The 25,199-nt window shown below is 50.2% G+C and overlaps 1 protein-coding gene across 1 annotated transcript in view; it reads left to right on the top strand.

Moving 5' to 3' along the window:
• LOC116948061 (CD166 antigen-like) overlaps window positions 1-23,359 on the top strand; it is a 30,550-nt gene extending 7,191 nt beyond the window's left edge. Inside the window, exons 2-15 of the mRNA XM_032964369.2 lie at window positions 1,112-1,257; window positions 1,769-1,982; window positions 3,449-3,513; window positions 4,164-4,248; window positions 4,688-4,867; window positions 5,482-5,603; window positions 6,595-6,757; window positions 8,215-8,336; window positions 13,236-13,374; window positions 14,588-14,718; window positions 19,881-20,025; window positions 20,945-21,065; window positions 21,702-21,779; window positions 22,054-23,359. Of these exons, the coding sequence (XP_032820260.2) occupies window positions 1,112-1,257; window positions 1,769-1,982; window positions 3,449-3,513; window positions 4,164-4,248; window positions 4,688-4,867; window positions 5,482-5,603; window positions 6,595-6,757; window positions 8,215-8,336; window positions 13,236-13,374; window positions 14,588-14,718; window positions 19,881-20,025; window positions 20,945-21,065; window positions 21,702-21,779; window position 22,054 (1,712 nt within the window). The 3' untranslated portion in view covers window positions 22,055-23,359. The remainder of the gene's footprint in view (window positions 1-1,111; window positions 1,258-1,768; window positions 1,983-3,448; window positions 3,514-4,163; window positions 4,249-4,687; window positions 4,868-5,481; window positions 5,604-6,594; window positions 6,758-8,214; window positions 8,337-13,235; window positions 13,375-14,587; window positions 14,719-19,880; window positions 20,026-20,944; window positions 21,066-21,701; window positions 21,780-22,053) is intronic.
• The last annotated feature ends 1,840 nt before the right edge of the window (window positions 23,360-25,199 follow it).

Raw genomic sequence — 25,199 nt, 5'->3', positions numbered from 1 at the left:
TTTTGTAACTGTCATCTGTTCACATATGCGCGGGGCTAGACAGTTGCCCCCTCGTGCAAGCCGTGGGTTTTCTCCGGGTGCTCTGGTTTCCTCCCATTTGTATAGGAAACACAACTCATCCTTAACTTCTAAAACATCTACAATTAAAAACCCAATGTAGGACCCTCCTAAAAAAAGTATCATTGGACTCAGCGTGGCTTTCCTGGATAAATATGCAAATAGATGAATCTGAAGGTATTGATATATAATATATTAATTATTGTTATTCATATGAAGAAACCAGTAGCAATCACCAAAGACAAAGATCCCCCTTAAGATCTTGACTTAAAGCTTTCGTGACTGCAGGAATTCATATTATTGGGTCTTTCGGTAAAGTCACATAGGTTCACGGAGATAGGTTCAAAGAACCCAAGAATATGATTCCCCCTTATAGCCTTAACAGGCTGTTGGGGCAAGTGCTGTTAGCGAGTAGCACCTATGAAGACCGACATGGCACACAATAGGGGTGGGTGGCAAGCACCACATCTCCCTCGGTGCGATGTTTACACACCGCATCAGGTACTCATTTGAGGTTGAATTGACCTGTGAAAGGAGCACCATCAAACACCATTACACAATAATGTTGACCATCTTGAACAGTCGCTGCTGGTGATGATTGTTAGAACATAACCAGCCCTCCACACTCCCCACTCACTCTCTGAGTCACTCCACAACGTCTGTATTGTACGTACGTATGTTGAACTTGTATCGCACCATACGTAGCCAACCGTGCTATTTGGAGGTGCGGTGTTGTCGGTCATGACAGTTATTCGACCGTTCTTCGCCACGCTGGTTAGTATGGGTTGGCAAAGTTGAGATGTCTATCACTCAACTGTGAGCTGCGACGATGATCGGTCCGTGGCTGAACGCTTGTGTGCCGTGTGATAATGCCATTTGTTTGGCTGTGTTGGGCGGTGAAGGGCCTCGTTAAGTGGGAAAACCTAAAAAAAATGATCGCGGATATCGTCTGCGAACGCCTCCTTCCTGTCCTGCACGTTGCTGTGCAGAAATGCACCGCAATGCGCTCCCGTCTCCGCGCATCCCGTAGTTCAAACACGGTGCCATTTCGCAGGTGCCGTGGCCGATGCCACGAACATTGAAGTGGTGATGGACGAACTGGTGGAGGTGGTGGTCGGGCAGCAGCTGGTGCTGCCGTGCTCCTGGAGCATGACGACCGGCCGCTCCAACATCGACGATCCGGATTTCGGCTGGTTCATCGTGAGTGAGGAGCGCGAGCAGGGAACCCTCGCACAAGAGCGGGAGGGCGTGAGCAGCCTGCCCGCGGCGCCACATGGCATTGTACTCACGCTTCGCCCAACTGCCTCCTGGTAGTCCTCTATGGGTGGTGAGATGTTAACGACCTCATTTAGTATACAGAAGGTCGTGGGTTCGATCCCGAACTAGACGCCTCTTATATTTGGAGTTTTCGTGTTCTCCCTGTGGTAACGTCGATTTTCTCCAGGTCCTCCGGTTTTCCCCTCCTCATTTCGAATCAACATCATGTGTTTAGAGTATTTGGCTGCTATACATTTACACGTGATGATAAGCCACTTCTTTGAGCTATAATTTGTGGCCGGGTCGCTTCTGAAAAAAAGAGCTATATAGCTCAGCCTTACCTGGTAAAAATGTTTTAATTTTGTTTAATTTCATGATATTTGTTGCTGTGTTAGGGTCCGGTACAATAAGGGCCCTGCGTCGGTTGCTCCACCACGGCTTTTTGCGATTGCAGAGGGACGGAGCGACCCGGACAAGAATTTACTACAAGGGGGGTGGCATACAGAAGGCCGACAACGTCATTGGTTACCTGGGCCGCATCTACATCAAAGACCAGTTCACGCTGGTGGTCGACAGCGCCTTACCGATCGACTCGCGCCCATTCACCTGCCAGGTGTCTGCCGGACCCGATGGGCTGAGTGAGGGAAGGACCAAGGTCTTCGTCTACTGTGAGCCTCTCCCCACTTCATCAGGAGTCTCTCGCCAGAGCTTAATTTTGTTCACTCTACATTCACTCTACCCAGAATGCCGCTGGGCGGGCTGGCCAGGCGATCTTGTTCAGTTTGTCGAGTCTCTTTACAACGGAGCAAATTGCAATGCGCGTCATGAAAAAATATCGCGTGTAAATAAAAATCTCAGCTTGGAATAGGGATTATTGGCATAAGGCACTACCACTAGGGTAGAAGGTACGTCTATCCATGAAAAGCCTACATTATTGTACCCTCTGAGTCTTCAATCCTATAAACAGATTCAGAAAAGTCAGGTGAGATGATGCATGCCGCGCACATTCCCGGAGCAGCGTTCTGGATTGTTCCCCATACCTGTCAACCCATACGGTTTACCCCGTATTAATGTACAGGGAAATTAAGTTTTTCAGGTCCATACGGTATACAGCCATTTAAATACAGGCAATAAATATTTGTCTTCTTTGTTCGTGTTTCTCCCTTGTAATGAAACTTTGTAGGATGAACGTTGAGATTTATAAGGGCACGGGTTGACCAATAAGGTCTGAATTGGTTTTCCCCTCCACATTTAGAATCAACGTCATGCGTTTGGATGATTTGGCTGCTGTACATTTCAACGTCATAAGCCGCTTCGTTGAGCTATCATTTGTTGCCAGGTCGCTTATAAAAAAGGGCTATATAGCTCAGTGGGTCTTACCTAATAAAATAAAATAAAAATTTATAGTTTATAACATTACTTCAATTTGGATTTTATTTTAGCAGGTAATTGAAATGTAGAGACAAGTGTATATAAATTATAGTGAATGCACAGCCCTGCAAAGGCTTACTCATGCCACTGGTGGCCTCACTAGAGGTAGCGCTAGAGCAGGGGTCAGCAATCAAAATAACAAGAAGCGCCAATTTTTTTTAATTCTGTAAACAAAAACTAAATATTTTAAGAGCCGCAGCGTGTGTGAATAATGTCACGAAGGAGTCCATAAAGAGCCACCGCATGCGGCTCCCAGCCGCAGGTTGCAGACCCCTGCACTCAAGGCAGCGCTAGAGCTGCTCTAGAACGTATGTTTGCGCACCCTTCTAGAAGTGTCGCACGTCTTGGAAAATGTGAGACTACCCATACTTTACCCCACCGCATGCGACCTGTGGATTAGCTTAGCTGAAGTATAGATGCTCGCAGAGGCCTTCATGCGCCAGTCTTATACCGGGGGCCTTATGTCTCGGACGCATCATGCCCGGCTGATGACTCCGACGACGTCACCGAGCCCCGCCCATCACCTCCCGTTCAGCGGCACGCATAGTAGAAACAGAGGTGAGATACTATTTTTGCTTCCGCCGTCGTATCCGAGCGGTGGAGCGATGGAAGCAACGCGTGGCAATCGGTCATCGTGGCGGTCCCCAGAGCCCAGCGCTACATGGGGTCAAACTTTTGCTATGATTGCCTCCGATCGTTTCAGCTGAACTGGACGTGAAGATATCTGGAACGGCGGAGCCAGTTCAACTGACCGGACAACTGACCGAGGTGAGAGGTTCCGTTCAATAACAGATGGAGCTGCCCTCCTCTATGCCACCGCATCCCGGAGCCCTTCCCACACACAACCACTGCACATTTGAAAGGGCACCCTCAAAGGCAGCTGTCCCTGTGGCTGCCAGACGTCTCTGCACCTAGCTTGCGAGCGGGGCATTTATTTGTCTGCCAGCTGTGCCTGCTCGCAGTGCGTCGTTCCAGTTGAGTGATGTCATTTTTTTTTCAAGTTTGGCAAATGTGGATCATGATGCCGGCACACGATGGCCTGCTACTACGTTTCGAATGATGTCAGGGGATCTGTAAGCAGACGCCGTGTATATTTATGGTTAGTACACAGGCCGCTGCAATAACCGGCTCTCATATGTGGCCAGGTTACTTCTCAAGAAGAGCTATATAGCTCAGTGGGCCTTACCTGGTAAAATAAAACTTTAAAAAGTCAAAATAGTAAGTATTTAAATTTCCTGTGAAGTAAATTGGCTTGGTTCACAGTATCGGAGGAGGTGGAGCTGATTGTCCGTGAACTGTGCTGTGAGCACCACGGTTTACTGTGGGGGGATGATGAGGGCGGGGGGGGGCGCAGGGAAGCTCCCGAGGTGCGAGCGATGCGCGTCTCGCTTTGTTCCCTCCGTGCGCACGCGATGCAGATCGCCAACTGTACGGTGGAGCGTGTCTTCCCGAGGCCGGCCATCACGTGGTACAAGGACAACGTGCTTCTGAACACTTCTGCAGGTGCGGCAGGTGGTAGAGAAGTTCATTACACATGTATCGGCATAAAGCTACGATTTGGCCAAACCCAAAGTGAATATGGATCACAGTATCGGCCATGTTTTGAGTTGGCACACGAAGGATCCCTCCGACCGCCATGAAGTTTGAGCTCGTGGTGTCAGTTGCGCCCTCCCTGCGCGAGCGTCGCTCTAACGGACCATCGCGCTTCGCCGTATCCACCAGGGTGGGGGGGTAACGACGCGTTCACCCTCCCCTGTGGGCGCCGCAGAGAAACGCAGCTGTTGCACGTCGTTCGGGGAGGCACGAGAGGCAGTGGGGGGCCCCCACTGCCTCTCGTGCCCCGTGCACGAACGCACGGTCGCAAATCGCCGTTCGACTGGCGCCTTAACGCCAAGCGGCCTGTCTGCTTTTCGTTCGTTTTTTCTCTCTCTTTCCGAAATAGACGTCAAAATTTCGATGACGTCGCAAAAATTGGACGAAGGTTTCATTTCCGTCACTTCCACCTTGAAGTACGTTCCCAAGAAGGCAGACCGGATATCGAGCTACCACTGTGTGGTCGACTACAAGATGCCCGGGCAAGCACGCTCAAAATCCTCGGAGAAGATCCGCATCACCCTGCACTGTGAGTCCTCTCCTGGGATGGACAGAGGCGAGGGGGCGGGGGGCAACAGGGAATTGAACAAACTTTGTCCCTTTTGTTTCAATCACCGTGCCCCGGGAGATAGAATCGAACCGGTGACCTCTGGATTGTGAGTTCAGCGCTCTGATAATGTCTGTGACACTGCTGTGGCATCAGCAACAGTAAAATCGTACATCTTTCCTCTATACTGGGAGCTATGCACTTTTAAATCACCTAGATTGAAAACTAATTTAATTAGAACTTATTTTTGTGTTTAGTTTGTTGTCCTTCCCCCTCTGCACCTCCGATTAGAATGGTTGGCTTCGTAGGGTGCGAAAGAAGTTCTACATACATTCATACAATTGTGCTCGTGATGAGAATGAGCTCTGTTACAGCATGGGAATACACTAAAAGCACACTAAGAGCATCCTGTGAGCATGCTAAGAGCACACTTGCGCGCAGGAACTTGTGGCTGAACCGCGTGCAGAGACTAAAGGCCGTATTCTTAGCCATGGCCCGAGTGAGCCACGGCTCAAAATCCATTCAACCACGCTCTGGATTCCCATGAGCCGAGCCCGAGCCGTAACTCAGAACACGGCCCCCCTAAACCCCAACAGACCCCGCGGAGGAGGTGGAGCTGATTGTGGCATCGCCGCCTTTGGGCATCAAGGAGAGGGACGACGTCCAGCTGAGGTGCCTCGCAGACGCCAGTCCTCCGGCAATGATTGCGTTCTTCCAAGTGAGTGCGCCAACGGCCTCCGTGCACGCCCCCCCCCCCATCCCCCGCACCAAACGCCCTGCCGCCCGCCCACCTGTAACATCCGCGTGAGATGAGGGGGGCACAGGGGCCCGTGGAGGTACAGCGGAACGCCGCGTATCCGACCATCGCATACCCGCCCTGGCCCGAGTTGACCAACCCGTGCCCGGTGCGTTTTTTTTGGATGCACGGTGGTGTGAATGGTCGAAGTTCTGTAGCTTGCTCGCAAAAGCTGGCCCCGGCACGCGGGTCGTGCGCTCTCGATCTCGCCTCCTTCTGGAGCATGGTCCAGCGTTTATAACATGGAAGCGGAATAAATGCGGTACGGGAGAGAGAGAGCGCGGGCAGAGCCTGAGGATGGCCAGGCTGGCCAAGGGCACAGGTTCCTAGACTTGCATACGAAAGACGAGCGTACGGCTCTAGAATCGCTCGCACGCACAATGGCACCACTGGTGGGTAACCCCACGTGCACGCTGCCATCATGGGAATTGTCTTGCGTACCTTCGAGAGATATCCAGGGGTATCCCCGGGAGGGGGGAGCCCTAATGGAGGTTCGCGCGACCTCTCCCCTAGGAGGTGTAATGTTAACTACCTCGCCTGGTATGCAGGAGGTCTTGGGTTCTATCCTGACCCTACCGCATGCTGTATATTTGGAGTTTGCGTGTCTCTCTCTGTCCCCGTGATTGCGTGGATTTTCTCCGGGTCCTTCGGTTGTTCCCCTCCACATTTAGAATCAACATCATGCGTTTAGAGTGTTTGGCTGCTAGAAATTTCCAGGTGATAAGCCACTTTCGTTGAGCTATCATTTGTGGCCAGGTCGCTTCTGAAAAAGAGCTAGGCAGCTCAATGGGCCTTACCTGGTAAAAAATAAAATACAAAAAAATACAGCTGCCCTAGGAGGTGTGATGGGAGCGATGGGACCATGCCTTGCGGCATTCAACCAGCACCGCTGTTTGCATCCCCTTTTCCCTAGGATGGCGTGCCGATCGAGCAGGACGCCAAGAAGAATTGGCTCTTCATCCAGAAAGTGAGGCGCGATCGCACAGGCAACTACTCCTGCGTCGCCTCGGGCAATGTGTTTGTGAATGGCTCTGAGCAACAGGTGTTGATGGCGGAAAAAAGACTGGTGGTGAATTGTGAGTATCATTAAATGCGACACATTCGTATTTTGTATGTTGAGAGGAATGCAATATGTTGCACGTGAAGGTTCCCTAAAACGGACTTCATGAAAGAGGCAAACGTTGACAAAGTGCTGCCCCCTACTGCATGTGGAGCAGAGGTCACATTACGGGATCTCAGAGGTAGATCTGTGGTGTCCGCGGGCCGCTATCTAACTGGACGGGGTGCGCCTCTCCGCGCGAGATCCAAGCAGACGAAACGGTGGCGAGAGACGTGAACTACCTTTCCTGGTATACAGGAGGTCGTAGATTCAATCCCGACTCTGACACCTGCTGTATATTTGGAGTTGCATGTACTCTACTCCCCGTGGTCGCGTAGATATTTCTCCAGCTCCTCCGGTTTTCCCCTCCACATAATCAACATGTGTTTAGAGCTGCTATACGTTTCCACACAAGCCACTTCGTTGAGCTGTCATTTGTGATAGACAGGAGGTCGCTTCTGAAAAAGAGCTGCATAGCAGCTCAGTAGGCCTTTCCTGGTAAAATAAAAAATAGTTTTATCGTTTTTTTATGGATCCTCTGTCTCGTGACGTCAGAGATAGAAGCAGTGGGGGGGGGGGGGAGAACAAAAAAACGAAAACAAACTATAAAAGACCTGGGTCTTGGCCTTCTTCCGAGTGGATAATTTAGTCGCGCCAATTGCATCTTCTGATTAGCCGTGTGAATATGAGATCGACATCTCGCTCATCCCAGCATTAGAGACAAAGACCCCCCCCCCCCACCACGTATAGCCTGTAACAGACTGTCAGTGCAAGTTCTGTTCGTGAGTAGCAGCTCCTATGAAGGCCAGCATGGTACCAGAGGGGGTCGGTGGCCACCACTACGTCTGGTCACCTTTTGTCTCCCCAGTGGCGATGTTTACATGCCGCACTAGGTACTCATTTGAGGCTAAGCCGACCTAGGGGAGGCCCAGGACCGGTTCAGATAATCGTCAATGATGTTGGCTGTGAGCAGGAATTTAATTCGGGCCACTACACCACCGCTGCCCACATCTCGCTCATCCAAACATTCAGGACTTCTGCTCCAGAATTTTGCCAGAGTGGGACGTGGGCCCACGCGGCGCTATGGCCACTCTTGACCCCCTGTGCCTTCTTCTGAGCTCGTCATCTCTCGAGCCACCACCGCTGCCACCACCGCCACCACCACCGCCGCTAAAACCACCACCACCGCCACCGCCAAATCAGGGTCGGATGGACCTCCTGTATATTAGGCGAGGGAGTTAATATCTCGGCATTGTAGTATCCTGCGAACATTTAGCAGGACTCTCCTGAAAGAGAGCGTTGAGTCTCGGTGAGGCTTTCCTGGGTAAACAATCAGAAAAAATAATGAATACGTCTCAGATGTATTTCTACTGACGGATCATGAGTGGAACTGTCGGCGTGTCCTTTCCGCGCCCGTCCGAACACCCTCTCCAGACATCGACTCACTCACCACGACGTTGAATCCACCCGAAGTGGTCATGGTTGGACGGAAGATCGAAGCCACTTGTGCATTGGTGGCAAATCCCGAGCTGCAGGGGATCTACTTGTGGAAAAAGGTGAGATGATCGCCAAAACAGTCACTCGACGTCACGAGGACTTCGCGACGACTGCAAGCAACTGCCGCAACGCACCTTCAACTCGCCTTCAACGTTCGCTGAACGTGGAACGCGCGCGCCTTATACAGTGAGGGAAAAAAGTATTTGATCCCCTGCTGATTTTGTACGTTTGCCCACTGATAAAGAAATGATCAGTCTATAATTTTAATGGTAGGTTTATTTGAACAGTGAGAGACGGAATAACAACAACAAAATCCAGAAAAACGCATGTCAAAAATGTTATAAATTGATTTGCATTTTAATGAGGGAAATAAGCATTTGACCCCCTCTCAATCAGAAAGATTTCTGGCTTCCAGGTGTCTTTTATACAGGTAATGAGCTGAGATTAGGAGCACACTCTTAAAGGGAGTGCTCCTAATGTCAGCTTGTTACCTGTATAAAAGACACCTGTCCACAGAAGCAATCAATCAATCAGATTCCAAACTCTCCACCATGGCCAAGACCAAAGAGCTCTCCAAGGATGTCAGGGACAAGATTGTAGACCTACACAAGGCTGGAATGGGCTGCAAGACCATTGCCAAGCAGCTTGGTGAGAAGATGACAACAGTTGGTGCGATTATTCGCAAATGGAAGAAACACAAAAGAACTGTCAATCTTCCTCGGCCTGGGGCTCCATGCAAAATCTCACCTCGTGGAGTTGCAATGATCATGAGAACGGTGAGGAATCAACCCAGAACTACACGGGAGGATCTTGTCAATTATCTCAAGGCAGCTGGGACCATAGTCACCAAGAAAACAATTGGTAACACACTACGCCGTAAAGGACTGAAATCCTGCAGCGCCCGCAAGGTCCCCCTGCTCAAGAAAGCACATATAGATGCCCGTCTGAAGTTTGCCAATGAACATCTGAATGATTCAGAGGACAACTGGGTGAAAGTGTTGCGGTCAGATGAGACCAAAATGGAGCTCTTTGGCATCAACTCAACTCGCCGTGTTTGGAGGAGGAGGAATGCTGCCAATGACCCCAAGAACACCATCCCCACTGTCAAACATGGAGGTGGAAACATTATGCTTTGGGGGTGTTTTTCTGCTAACGGGACAGAACAACTTCACCGCATAAAAGGGACGATGGACGGGGCCATGTACCGTCAAATCTTGGGTGAGAACCTCCTTCCCTAAGCCAGGGCATTGAAAATGGGTCGTGGATGGGTATTCCAGCATGACAATGACCCAAAACACACGGCCAAGGCAACAAAGGAGTGGCTCAAGAAGAAGCACATTAAGTTCCTGGAGTGGCCTAGCCAGTCTCCAGACCTTAATCCCATAGAAAGTCTGTGGATGGAGCTGAAGGTTCGAGTTGCCAAACGTCAGCCTCAAAACCTTAATGACTTGGAGATCTGCAAAGAGGAGTGGGACAACATCCCTCCTGAGATGTGTGCAAACCTGGTGGCCAACTACAAGAAACGTCTGACCTCTGTGATTGCCAACAAGGTTTTTGCCACCAAGTATAAGTCATGTTTTGCAGAGGGGTCAAATATTTATTTCCCTCATTAAAATGCAAATCAATTTATAACATTTTTGACATGCGTTTTTCTGGATTTTGTTGTTGTTCTTTATTTCACTGTTCAAATAAACCTACCATTAAAATTATAGACTGATCATTTCTTTGTCAGTGGGCAAACTTACAAAATCAGCGGGGGATCAAATACTTTTTTTCCCTCACTGTATGAGGCGCGCGCATGGCACGTTCAGCGAACGTTGAAGGCGAGTTGAAGGTGCGTTGCGGCAGTTGCTTGCAGTAAGCACGCGTGACGTGGCCAAACGCGTCGGTGTGTAACGCGAGCTCACATCCCAAACGTAACCACGCGACTACCGGCACGCACGCACGGAAGGTAGACAAACGCGCGGTACATCAGCGCGTGGTACCTGTGAGCGTGCGGTACCTGTGCGGTACCTGTGTACTGCGCTCAGTTGTGTACAACAAAAATACCCACAGGTCTACCTTCCCTACGTATTTTGGGAGTGAACGCTGCCATGGCGAAATATTTTCATGTGGGAATGTGTTACAGATGACCTACAGATGGGGAAAGGAGTTTTGGGATCAGTTTAATTTACAATGGTAACGCAACTTAGTGCAGTCTGTTATCTCTAGAATGCGTCTTGTTGTTTTCATGAGGCAAATTGGATAAAACACAATTAATGTATTAAGGAACACATTTTTTATGATGCGGATTGGAATTGGATAGAACGCGATTTGAGCTAAAGGAACTACGTCGTGCGAGTAGGAATAAGTGATCGTACGGCGGCCTCGGCATAGCATCGTGCTAAGCGGGATGCTGCTAGATGCTTCGAGATGGCACCTTCACGCCTCAGTCTTTGTTTGGCCTGCGTAGACATCTCACGTGTTATCGCGGATTGTGCTTTCCCCTATATTATTTATTATTCATCATAACGAGATTTTTCTATAATGAGGTGTTCTTCAGTAACACAACTACACACTGTAGTTTTGGTGTTTGCGTTGCCCTCGTGGCACGAGGCTCGGTCCCCCCACAGCCCCTCCCCTCTGGCCCCCATAGCACCGCCAACAATTCCGCTGTTTATTTTGTACAATAACGAGCAATCCGTGCGCCCATTGGTCATAACGGTCCGTCCGTCCCAGCCAGCAAAACTTTTTAACTTGCCTTCTCTGTGCTGCATGTCACTATGTATCTAGATTTCTCACTCTGTCTCTGTCTCTCTATTCCCCTGTCCCCTCTCTCTCTCTCGTCCCTCCGCTGTACGCCTCCCACTTCTCTCCCGCTATCTCTCTCCCCATTTCTCACCTCTACCACCTCGCTCTCAATCTCTCTCACCTCTCCCTGACCCTTCCCTCCCACTGCTTGTCGCCTTCCTTCGCTCTCTTTCCATGTATCTCTTTCCTCTCCGTCACCTGCATGCCAGTCAGCCAGCCAGCAAAACGTTTTGTTTTTAAAATACTGTATTATATTCTGGGTTTTTTCGGTAAAGTCACTTACCGTATTATGTACCGTATTATGTACAGTATGGAGGTAATGTGATGTATTTGGTATCCGTGGAATAGTGGCAGTACCCACCCTTTGCCTCACCACACGCTACCTGCCAATCGATTAACTGTGCTGTTCCCAAATTATACTGCTGGACGGATGGTGTGGGCGACTGAATGCATTTGTACCAACGTTTCACCCTGACGCGCCGGGAGATGAGGCCCGCCAGCGCCGTCACTGTGTAACTATGCAGCATCATCATAGTGTCACAGTGTAACTGTGCAGTGTCATCACAGTGCAGCATGTCACTATGTAACTGTGCAGCATTATCATAGTGCAGCACGTCACTGTGTAACTATACAGCGTCATCATAGTGCAGCATCGTCACTGTGTAACTATGCAGCATCATTATAGTGCAGCACGTCACTGTGTAACTATACAGCGTCATCATAGTGCAGCATCGTCACAGTGTAACTATACAGCGTCATCATAGTGCAGCATCGTCACTGTGTAACTATGCAGCATCATTATAGTGCAGCACGTCACTGTGTAACTATACAGCGTCATCATAGTGCAGCATCGTCACAGTGTAACTATGCAGCGTCATCATAGTGCAGCACGTAACTGTGTAACTATGCAGCGTCATCATAGTGCAGCATCGTCACTGTGTAACTATGCAGCATCATTATAGTGCAGCATCGTCACTGTGTAACTGTGCAGCGTCATCACAGTGCAGCACATCACTATGTAACTGTGCAGCATTATCATAGTGCAGCACGTCACTGTGTAACTATACAGCGTCATCATAGTGCAGCATCGTCACAGTGTAACTGTGCAGCGTCATCATGGTGCAGCATCGTTACTGTGTAACTATGCAGCGTCATCATAGTGCAGCATCGTCACTGTGTAACTATGCAGCATCATCATAGTGCAGCATCGTCACTGTGTAACTATGCAGCGTCATCATAGTGCAGCATCGTCACTGTGTAACTGTGCAGCGTCATCATGGTGCAGCACGTCACTATGTAACTGTGCAGCGTCATCATAGTGCAGCATCGTCACTGTGTAACTATGCAGCGTCATCATAGTGCAGCATCGTCACAGTGTAACTATGCAGCGTCATCATAGTGCAGCATCGTCACTGTGTAACTGTGCAGCGTCATCATAGTGCAGCACGTCACTGTGTAACTGTGCAGCATCATCATAGTGCAGCATCGTCACTGTGTAACTGTGCAGCGTCATCATAGTGCAGCATCATCACTGTGTAACTGTGCAGCGTCATTGTGCAGCATCGTCACTGTGTAACTATGCAGCGTCATCATAGTGCAGCATCGTCACAGTGTAACTGTGCAGCATCATCATAGTGCAGCATCGTCACTGTGTAACTGTGCAGCGTCATCATAGTGCAGCATCGTCACTGTGTAACTGTGCAGCGTCATCATGGTGCAGCATCGTCACTGTGTAACTATGCAGCGTCATCATAGTGCAGCATCGTCACTGTGTAACTGTGCAGCGTCATCATAGTGCAGCATCGTCACTGTGTAACTGTGCAGCGTCATCATAGTGCAGCACGTCACTGTGTAACTGTGCAGCATCATCATAGTGCAGCATCGTCACTGTAACTATGCAGCATCATCATAGTGCAGCATCGTCACTGTGTAACTGTGCAGCGTCATCATAGTGCAGCATCGTCACTGTGTAACTGTGCAGCATCATCATAGTGCAGCATCGTCACTGTAACTATGCAGCATCATCATAGTGCAGCATCGTAACGGTGTAACTGTGCAGCGTCATCATAGTGCAGCATTGTCACTGTGCAACTGTGCAGCGTCAGCATAGTGCAGCATCGTCGCCCATGCGAATTGTATTCATGGCACGTGTCGATCGCATTCTCCAGAATGGCAACATCTTCGACTACGGCATGAAGTTTTCAAAAGTGGCCGACTATTACGATTCGGGCAACTTCACCTGCCGCTTTGCGAGCATCAACGCGAGCGACCTGCAGAGGGAAGCGTCCTCCGCAATAACCGTGCATGGTAAGAACGCCGCCAATGTGTCACTCAGGATGCCTTCAAGCCTGTTTTGTAACTCCCAATTAATATTAATTTCTACTTCCAAGCATTTCACGAAGAACGTGTCGGTGGGCTCGTACAGATTTAGTGATTGTGCTTGTCACTTTATGGTGCCGGCGCTTACGAAGCCACGGTGGGTAATGTGTTGTCATTATGGGCAGCCCGGGTTACGGGATGTAGTACCACCAGCCCTAGCGGGGCTTGGGTGAACGCTGGTTAGCGCTGAGGCACCACGAGCAGTGTGCGGTGCGGGCTCCCGGTGAGGAGCGAGAGGGAGCGTCAGCCAGCCAGCACAGGGCTACCTTGGGGCAGGATACGCTGGTTGACCTGCTGTCACGTGACCGGACGATATTGGAGGGGGGCCACCGGTGGACGGGGGCCGTGGGGCGGTCACGTGGTCCAAAGGAGCTCTTGGGAACCTTCGAGAAGAAGCTTGAGAGACCTGGAAGGTGGGCAGAGCAAATGGCGGAGCCAGCCCCAGCCCGGGGGCATATAACGAGAGCTTTGTGAGGAGCTCGGGGTTCTTCAGATGTTGGTGTTCGAAGATCCACGTCGGGGAGAAGAAGTCTCTAGCCACGCGGTCCGGGACCCAGCTTGTGGTCTGGACCGGGATAGCGAACCGTGTCTAGTTCTGCCGTAGCGTGGTTAGATGGGCATTGGGAACACGAGTGTAGATTGTGTTATGTTGGTGCTGTAGTGTAAATAAAGTGTTGCTCCTAAGATAACGTCTGCGACTCAGTTGGACTCACTACAAATGTTTAAAAACGAGCTAAACAGCAGCAAGGCACGACTCCCACAATTCCTTGCCACATGTCAAGTGACCACCACCATTGCATGTATAATACTCCCCAGCCTTGCCCAGACCACCATCTCAACAGCTGAATGTGTGTCAGTGATTGTATTTATAATTTTCCAAATACCCTGATCTCTTGTCAGCTTGCACTGCTCCACAACCTTGCCTTGCTTTACATGGGTAAAGGAAGGCCCGTAGTGGACATCTGTGAAAAAGAGCTATATAGCTCATCTGATTTCGACAGTATAACTTCTTACTCTGATTTTGAGTGTGCGGTGGGCCCGTGCGTCCAGACGCTTTGCTGAGTCAACGGCGAGGATTGATGGCAGCATGCGTTCAGAGACGCTCGGCCAACGCGTTAAAATTCCTCGCTGTGCTCGCCAGGAGAGCCGATGATGGCTTCGGGAAAGAACGAGGAGGTGTCCGTACAGCCATCGGAGAAGTCGGTGGTGCTCACCTGCGAGGCTCTGGGCTACCCCCTCTCTATCGTACGGTGGACCCTGCCGGACGGAACGGTAACCATGCCGGCGAGATGCGCACACACATACAAAGATAAACAAAGATCCCCCGTATAGCCTTAACAGACTGTAGGGGCAAGTGCTGTTAGCGAGCACCTATGAGGGCCGGAACGGTACACGAGGGGGTGGGTAGCCAGCACCACGCCCGACCGCCTTTGTCTCCCTAGCGGCGATGTTTACACACCGCACCAGGTACTAATTTTGAGGCTGAGTCGACCTAGGAGGCCCGGGACCAGTTCAGATAATCGTCACTGGTGTGGGGCGTGAGCTCCCCACACACACACACAACAACAACAACCGCCATTCGCCACTAAGTGGCGGTGACGTCACCACGACGCTTGTACCAGGACATGTGCACCTTTAGGCCACGTGGAGTGTCGAACGCCCGCTGGCAGGAGGTCACGGGGCAGACCCAGGTGCCACGGGTCGACTGACTGAGATGACTGGCTGATGCACCACCTGTGCCCCCTACTGTGCCAACCTGCTGTGCTTTAGCCACCCGGCGCTCCGCTCGTTGTTGTGAGCGTCGCTCCTCCGCCCTCCGTTGTTGTTGGAGGGCGACTACCTCCAACTGCCCAGTAGCGTCCTTCACGAGCCTCCTCCACAGAGGCCGATCTTGACACAGCTGGTACCAGTCATCGGCAAAACAACCCCCTACCTCCTCGCGGTGCCGGACGGGCAACTCTATCGTGGACAGTGCTGTGGGGGGAGGGCTAATTCCGATTGGTTCCTCCCCTCATGGCGTCTGTGACCACCACAGGGGCTAAACGGGGGCTCTGGACGGGTGCGAGGGGCTGGTAACCCCTCCACATTCAAAAAATTACCACGAAACTACGACTTAAACACACACACACATCACACACTCACACACACAACGTACACACACATACCAATACCAATACTCTCCATTTGCCACAAAGTGATGTCACCACGGCGTCTGTGAAGTGTTGAAGGCTCGCTGACAGGAGGTCTCGGGACAGACCCAAGTGCCATGGGTTGGCTGACTGAGATGACCGGTAGCACTAGCTGTACCCCCTACTGTGCACAGTTGGCACATGCACACACACACAATGCACACACGCACACAGCGGCACTGCACCGTGGCGTCGGTGCTCATCTCCTGTGTACGTACCCCCCCCCGTCTCCCGAGGCCAGCGGTGGAAATATTCTATGCTTATATAACGGGAGTGAGTCTGTCTGTGGAACAACCACTGTTGACTTCCCAACAAAGGGGTACTCTCTTTACGGACCCTCCCCCCCCCAAAGGGATGATGGGACTGTGAGTCAACAACCCAGCCAGCCAGGATGTGAATATCGCTGCTGTCCGATTGCGAGCTGCTGGCTCTGCCCGCTGAGCCATGCGCCTGGTAGTTGACACGTGCCGGGACGTGTTCACCAGATCACAGCGTCTCTCTGGCACCCGTAATTCACGTGACAGTGATTATACCACGGAAAGCCAGTCTCTTATATGCAAGTTGGACTTACCCCCCCACACAACGCAAGAGTAGTGGTGTTCAAGGCCTGGGTTCGATTCCCGACTCGGGCGCCTCTCTCTGCGTGGAGTTTGTATGTTCTCTTGCCCTCGTGCAGTATGGGTTTCCTCTGGATCCTCCGGTTTTCTCCCAAGACTAAACAATTAAAACGCAGAAAATATTTATATTGTTGGCCAAAAAACATCGCGATGCTGACAAAAGTCGTGCAATTTACTATTTTGGGATTACACAGCAGCAGCAGTAGCAACACCTCCAGCCCTGTGAGACTTGGCAGGACCCTCCTGAAAGAAAAAGTCCTGAGACTCAGAGAGCTTTCCTGGGTTAACGAGCGCAATAACGTTTAACGCGTAATTGTAGGGCTTTTGCGATCAATGTTATCGCGTAAATATAAATGCGTCGTTAAACCCGCCACCACGTGACACATCCAATTAGTAAGGTTTGTCGCGTAAACAAAAAACAGCACTAACTGGTGTGTTGGAGAGTAAACCCACAACATTGACAATTCGAGTACTGTGACATTATCCAATAATAATCAGCGCTGACGATGATAAATTTAGACGATCTTGGAGCCCGCTGTGTGACACGACCGTGATGTGTTTTGCAGCAGTTTAACACGTAGACTTTTGCGACCAGTATTATACTATTTGGGTTAGATCGCGTAAATATAAATGTGTCATTGACCCACAATCACCCGGCACCCACCATCGCAATTCTGGCACATCGCTTGATGAAGCTGGTCCCAATCATGAGCAAAACGTCACAGTACTCGAATTGTCAATGTTGTGGGTTTACCCTCCAAGACACCGGTGTGCTGACCTAGTAACTAACTGGTACGTTTAGATCAGTGGTTCTTAACCTTGTTGGAGGTACCGAACCCCACCAGTTTCATATGCGCATTCACCGAACCCCTCTTTAGTGAAAAATAAAATGTGATTTTTTTCAAATTCAAGACATAGATATGTTTTTTACTGGTACACAAAATAAGCCGTGCATGAACATTACCTTGTTCAAAGAATAAAACCAACACAATGCATAAACTCACAACAAATTACATACCTGGAAATCAATGTAACTTCTGCTGTTGCCTTTGAGAGATCAGTTCAGATATGCGTGGCTTCACCTTGGCAAGTGCCACTCTCATGTCATTTTCACAGCAAAGTCTGTTCATTTTCTTCGTTTTTATGTCCAGCATCCTCGAAAAGGATTGCTCACAAAGATATGTTGTAACAAATGGTATAAAAAAAATCCAGGGCTTTCTTAGCAATAACTGGATACTTGTTCATTTGTCGACACCAAAACGTTGAGAGCGTTGTTGTTCTGAAGAGTTGCTGTTGAACCTGGCTCTGCTGAATTTCAATGATTTCGTCGAGGAATTCATCATTGACATCTGCTGTTTCAACAGCAAACGTGAACGGCTGTCTCGCCCATGCTGGATATGACTCTCTTGTAGGGAAATATCCGTCGAGAGACTTTGCAAGCTCATCTAAGTGCGTGGCAATTGTTTGCTTCAGTTCCGTGGATACAGAAATATCTCCGATTCCAGACACATCTTCGATCTTACTTGCACAGTCGTCCAGAAGCGGGAAGTTTGCGAAGTTATTGTTCTCTGTTCGTCGTTTCAATAACGGTAGCTTTTTTTGAAAAGCCTTCAGGTGTTCTTCCGCTTCCATGATATTGACTCCACCACCCTGCATCTGCTGATTGAGATGATTGAGAGCTGCGAATATATCAGCCATGTACGCTAAAATGAGAATGAACTCAGGATTTTTGAAGCAATCTGCATGGCAGTGTTGGTGCTCTTGCAAAAACAGGGCTAATTCCACACGCATGGCAAAAACACGATTCAGCACCTGTCCCCGGGATAACCACCGAATATTAGAATGGAGCAGAAGTACCTCAAATTCAGAGCCCATTTCTTTACACAGCTCACTGAAGATGCGGTGCCTCAGAGCACTTTTTCGCACATAGTTCACACATTCCTCCACAGTTTTTAATACTTCTGTCATTTTTGGAGGTAAGTTTTTTGTTGCCAACGCATGCCTGTGCAGAATACAATGCGTCACAATGATGTGTGGTGCATCGGCCTTTACTAGCGCACCAAAACAAGACTTTCTTCCCAGCATGACTGGAGCTCCGTCCGTACAAACTGCAGAAACCATATCCCATGAAAGATTGTTGTCTCTGAAGAAGTCATCCACAAGCTTCTTCACATCGGCTGCCTTCGTTGTTGTTGTAAGAGGCTTACAAAATAAAAAAAACTCTTCTTTTATCATGTCGTCTTTCACATAGCGTACAAAAACAGCAAGCTGGCTTAGATCAGAAACGTCTGTGGTTTCGTCGAGTTGAAGGCTGAATTTTGCCGGGCTTGAAATCAGATCCGCGACTACTTGAGCCAAGATGTCTTTACTCATGTCTTCTATTCTGTCACTGACGGTGTCATTTGAAAGGGGAATTTGGGATAATTTACCTTCGGCCGCTGTTCCGAGTATCAGATTCGCCATCTTTAATGCAGCTGGTTTCACAAGTGTTTCACCAATGGTGTGTGGCTTGCCCTGCTTTGCGATCAGGTAAGCAACTTCGTACGATGCTGTCAGGATCGGTTTGTTAACAGGTACAAATCCAAGAGCAGGCAGAGTGGCCCTTTCATCGAATCTGGCTCTCTTCACCCTGAATTCAGCAAGTGTTGTGTTCTTGTATTCCCCGTCTCCATGCAGCTTCAAGAAGTGTTCCTTTAGTTTTGCCGGTGCAAGACTAGAGTTGCTCAACTTGGCGTTGCAAATCATGCAGATAGGATGCTCACTCCCATCACGTTCTGTGATACATGAGAATCCATGTTGTACATATTCGTCCGACCACTTTCTTCTTTTGCCCGACATAGTTAGTATGGATAAAATATTAAAGAAATCACATGACGTACGACAACAACAGTCACACGTTGACTACTGAGTACGCACTAAATTCCCCGCAGCGCTGATTGGCCAAGCAGTGTAGCATGATCATCTGCAGCCAGTGATGGCCAAGCGGGCCGTGTGTGTCATCACAAATTTACACAATAATTCAAGTGTGTCCGGACCTCCGTGGCGGGGGCTCTGCCGAACCCCTGAGATCGACTCACCGAACCCCTGGGGTTCGATCGAACCCAGGTTAAGAACCACTGGTTTAGATATAAGAACAGGTTTTCCCCTTTCTGGCAATAAAACAGGAGGTGTTAAGATGTTCAAACACCAAATAGAAACCTCTTGCAAGGCATCAAGTCTGCATGAACCAGTACAACGTACTTGTGGTGAACATGAAAACAAACAAGCTCTGATAATATACTTGCATTGTCTTTGAAACGGATTGGCCAACAGCAGAGACAGCCTTCTTTATGGCCTAGTCTCACCAGTGTCAGACCAGAGAACGCCAAAAGATGAACAGTACAAAGACAATGCACGTATCAGAGCATGTATAGCTCGGGGTGAGCAGCTATGTCATTGTATACCTTTTTTTCCAGTATAAAAGTATGAAAAATAAGAATAATGGTACATTTTGTATACGTGACAAACCATACCTATTGGCTGCTTGTCGGGTGGCGACGGGCGGGTTTAACAATGTGTTTATATTTATATATTTATACGATGTAACCCCCCCCCCAAAAAAACCTTTCTTTGTCAATGTTTTTTGCAGCAGTCCACCGTTTCGCAACAAGTGACGGTGACGGGCGTCATCAGCAGGGTGACCATCAATTTGTCCAATAACTTTCCCTCCAAAGTGACGTGCAAAGCCAAGAACCAGCACGGAGAGGCGGTGAAGTCCTTCGTCTTGACGCAGGGTCAGCATCTCGTTTCCCAACGTGTTCATCATCGGAAATATACATATATTTTTAACAAACAGAATAGAAACGTGACGTGGTAATTTCAGTGGAACAACAGGCCACCAGGAAGGAAGCGTGCGTGGGCGCGGGTGGCGAAGGTGGGAGAGGGTGGCGGGGGTCGGTGAGGGTGAGCAAGGGTGGGTGAGGGTGGGCGAAGGTGGCCGAGGGTGGCGAGGCTGGCGAGGGTGGGCAAGGGTGGCGATGGTGGCGAGGGTTGCAACATTGGCGAGGGTGGCGAGGGTGGCGCGCCACGCGTTTACTATTAGGGGGCGGCCGTGCGGTTGAAGCCCGGCGGCCGCCCTGGTTAGTGTCGTGACTTTGTAAAAGACAAGCCCATGCGCACCCATGTCACGGTCCCAATTTGAAAAACTTCCCGGTGGAGAGATGATAACTACCTCGCCTGGTATAGGGGAAGTCGTGGGTTCGATCCTGACCCCCGTATTTTTAGAGTTTGCATGTCTCTCTCCCCGTGGTCGTGTGGATTTTTCTCCGGGTCCTCCGGTTTTTCCCTTCCACATTTAGAATCAACATGTGTTTAGAGTATTTGGCTGCTATCAATTTCCACGTGATAAGCCACTTTGTTGAGCTATCGTTTGTGGACAGGTCGCTTCTGACAAAGAGCTACATAGCTCAGTCGGCCTTACCTGGTAAAGTATTATTATTCTTTTGTTTAATAGTTTTTGATGAACTAGGTAAAACCACAGAGCAACAGTGCTCCCATGCTGGCAGACTATACCTGTTTGTGTAACACGACGCCTTCGCCGATAACCGTCGCGCTATAAGGATGGCACGGATGGCATATGTACCACATGCGCGATTATTTGTCATGCAAAATGATTCCGTAGCTCTCCTGTGCCCCGTGGTTTTTTTTTGACAGTGAAGGAAGATGACAGCAAAACCATCATCATCATCGTGGTTGTCTGCCTCATCATCGCTGCTGCTATCGCCGTCGTCCTCGGCCTCTTCTTCACCAAGAAGGCCTGCTTCGCCAAGAAAGGGTAGGTGCTGCGCTTCGCTCGTCCGCCATGTTCATCGTTCCCTCGCTGTCTTCTTCATCCTCTCGCTGTGTTCTTTATCTGCTTGCTGTGTTATTCGTCCACTTGCTGTGTTCTTCATCCTCTCACGGTGCTCTTCATCCACTCGTCATGTTCATCGACCACTCGCGGTGTTCTTCATCCGCTCGCCGTGTTCTTCATTCGCTACCTGTGTTCTTTTTCCGCTCGCTGTGTTCTTCGTCTGCCCGCCATGTTCTTTGTCCGCCCCCCGTGTTCTTAGTCCGCTCGCTGTGTGCACAACGGAACTTTTGTTTGTTTGGTATCGGTCACCGATTAGCCGCGTATATAGACACGTCCAGCGATAAACTTTACACTTGTACCTTTTAACCGAGAAAGCGAAGGGAGCTGCCGTGGTGCTGTGGGCAGTGCCCGCTAGACTTGGAATCTACAGGTTGCCAGTTTAAACAGAGGCTGGCGGGATTAATAAACCTGCCCTCATTGTTGAAACTGACGTGTTGGGAGATTGTAATGAACCGGTGACCTGTGCATCGCAAGTCCAGCGCACTGACCACTCTCCCACGGCACAGTCCGATACCCGTCTTAGACATCTTTAAACGTCACGTGGCCTCTCTCCCTCAGTTCTAAAACTATCAACGAGCCATCGTCCCCCGGCGGTGATGCGGAATCTATACCTCTGAGAGTGGATCCTGCTGTCTGGTGAGTCGACGTTTCACTCGCACCACTTCTCAAACGTTACCGGCCACCGCCGGACTGTGCCACACGGCGCTCTGACGCCCCGCCGGGTTGTGCCGTGCGTCGTTTGGCGCGGTGTCCGACATTCCGCTCCACGCCCGGGAGCTGGGGAATATTCGCCGCGTGTTTTCTATGTATGTATGTTGAACTTCTTTAGCACCGTACGTCTTAGCCAACCGTGCTAATCGGAGGTGTAATGTGGCCACGGGTGACACGCGCCTTTGTCTCTCTCTTGCAGATGGATCCTTTGCTAAAGCTTTAAGTCCCTGAATGGTCTGTGAAATAATGAGAAATCCAATTATGAGAAATTCAATTATTCTAATAGCAGAATGAAATGCAGAGGCAGGAAGCAAACTTTAATTGCGGCTGTGCCATTGTTGTGCCGTTCATAGTCTGCAAAGCAGGGCAGGGATTGTTTGGTTAATCACACAAAGACTGCGTTGTGGTTTAGATGTTTTTTTTCTGTGCATTAAACCATTTAAGGAGGTGCCCGCTTCAATAGACCCAAAAAAATCCGTCTCCTTATTTAATCGCATCTCCCTTTGTGTTAGGCAGTGGCCGCGATCCTTTTGTACTCTCCCAAAATCGTTTTGTGAAATGCTACCAAACCTGGCGCAGAGATAATTAAAACATTCCCCCGTAAAATGATTGTTGTTATTATTATATTTGTGTTCCCATCGCGGGACGAGTGTTGAAGGCTGGCGTGTGGGGACACACCGCACACTAGCGGGATACCACTCAAGGGGTCTGCTGTCTCCTGGCCACCTCCATAGCCCAGCAGGTTTGGAAGTTTCACGAGTGCTTACATGATCCACCAACCCTTGCCTCCAAAATTCTGGGTTACAGAAGTGGAGCACCACACGAACGCCAGTGGATGTACGGCTACTGGGATTGGAATTGGCCTGAACCTACACTGGAGTCTCAGCCTGTTGTTCACTTGCCCCAGAGAGCCACGTTTTGTTCATTCTGAAACATGTGTACCACGCCACTTCTGAATTACACATCCGCATGCCTCCGCTTGCAATACTGCATTGGGTTTCGTCTATCACGCTGTGTGTTTAGGATTGAATGTGTTTTAGGTTATTCAAAGTGGCTTCTTGCTCAAACGACCATCGACGCGGTCCTCATGTCCTGTTTACAACCCTGAGCCAGTGGTGGAAATGTCATTCCTATGAAGGGGGGGGGGAAGTATGTCTTTCGCACAACCACTGGTCACTTCCCCACAGAGTGGTCCCTATTTTATCTACCCCACATGGATGATGTGCTGAGTCAACTCCCCCCCCCCCAACCAGGATTTAACCTCGCAACCTTCTGATTCCGAGCCGCTTGCTCCGAGTAGCCACCCAGGCCGGGCTTCAACCATTTTCGGTGGCGCCAAGAATGTTTATGGGGAATGGGACTGGGTGACAATCATGGTGGAGAGTGTGACGTTCATTGAAGCCTATGATTGACAGCGTGGAAACCGAGTCGGAGGATGTGTCTGGTAGCACGGTACTGTGTGCATTATATTGTGAGTCTAATAAACACATTTGGAAGTTACACAACTCTGTGTCCCATGAAGTTTGCTGTAATTCTGCTACGAGTTGAATCGCACCAGAGGCACGGGGCTAAGTTCATAATCACGATGATGTATGTATGTTGAACTTCTTTCGTACTGTACGTAGCCAACCGTGGTAATAGGTGTGGGGGAAGGACAACAAACTAAACACAAAAATCAGTTCTAAAGAAAATAAATTTCAATCTATACTTAAAGTCCATAGCTCCAGTGGCTTCCTAATATCTTAAAGAAGAGCGTTCCAGACGGCCGCAGAATGGCATCAGAAAGTGCGCGATGCGGTGGCCGTCTTTGTTTGATGGCAAGCCAAAATTTGCTGCTGCGATGATGACCGTAATGCGCGTGATGATGGTTTATGCTCCTTGATGAGATAGGCGAGGTATCGTTCACTAGTGACAAACATTTTTCGTGTGATGAGTGCGACCTTGATGTTTAAATTGCCGCACCAGGAGATGGAGTTGAAATTACCACCTCTAAGCTGCATGCCCAGCGTGCTGACCGTTACCCCACAACAAGGGTGGCAGTACGGTACGGTACGAAAATAGAGATTTTGTCGTTCTCTTTTCGTACCAACTCAGGTTAATTAAAAGCTAAGCTTCTTAATTCCGATACTCATTCTACCCCCTTATATAAATGCGTCCACAGAAATGTAACACATCAGTTGTGAAAAACTAAAACGGCTGGCAAGATTCCCTTCTCAAAAACCAACTCGCCGTTGATAACAAGTAAGCATTTTTAAGTTTTCAATCAATGTGTTGAAATCCGAGCCGAAAAAAAGTCAACCATGTTGGCGGTATATGTTTTTATTTCTCTGATAAGGATCTTTCTACAAAAAAAGATAACTCAAGCAAACGATGAACTAGAAACTTGCGTGTTATCCATCCATTATTCTCGAAGCTTTTTCTGGTACCCAATTACGGCACTATTTTTGGTTCGAGAACAAAACACGAAACGTCCCGTAACGAACTGCCAGCCCAGCCCCACAAGAGTCACACTCCGCGCACTGCCACCTGAGACCCGGCAGAGATCCGAGTTCGATTCCCGCCCACGGCCACCAACACCAGGACCGGCCTCCGAAAACGAGTCACCTGGTGCGATGCGTAATTAGACATCGCCACTGGGGAGATGAAGGCGGTCGGGCGTCGGTGCATGCAAACCCACCCCCTCCCCTCGCGTGCCGTGCCTGGCCGGCCTTCGTAGGTGCGACTCGCCCACTGCACTTGCCCCGACGTCTTGTTGAGGCTATACGGGGGGGATCTTTGTCTTGACGGGGGGAGGGGGGCACGGGGGGAGGGGAGGGGGTACGGGGGAGGGGAGGGGGGGTACGAGGGGGTGGAGGGGGGTACGGGGGGAGGGGAGGGGGGTACGGGGGGAGGCGGGGGGGTACGGAGAGAGGGGAGGGGGTACGGAGAGAGGGGAGGGGGTGCGGGGGGAGGGGGTAGGGAGAGAGGGGAGGGGGTGCGGGGGGAGGGGGTAAGGAGAGAGGGGAGGGGGGTACGGGGAGAGGGGTGGGGGGTACGGGAGGAGGGCAGGGGGGAGGGGTACGGGTAGAGGGGAGGGGGGTATGGGGAGAGGAGGGGGTACGGAGAGAGGGGGTACGGGGAGAGGGGAGGGGGGTACGGGGGGAGGGGTACAGAGAGAGGGGAGGGGGGTACGGGGAGAGGGGAGGGGGGTACGGGGAGAGGGGAGAGGGGGCACGGGGGAAGGGGGTACGGGGAGAGGGGAGGGGGGTACGGGGGGAGGGCGGGGAGAGGAGGGGGGGCACGGGGGAGGGGAGGGGGGTACGGGGCGGGTACGGAGAGAGGGGAGGGGGGTACGGGGAGAGGGGA

This window comes from Petromyzon marinus, chromosome 32 (genome assembly GCF_048934315.1).
Source record: "Petromyzon marinus isolate PM22_M1 ecotype Great Lakes invasive population chromosome 32, UKy_Petmar_22M1.pri1.0, whole genome shotgun sequence".
Lineage (NCBI taxonomy): Eukaryota > Metazoa > Chordata > Hyperoartia > Petromyzontiformes > Petromyzontidae > Petromyzon > Petromyzon marinus.
This window is presented reverse-complemented; position numbering and strand designations above follow the sequence as displayed.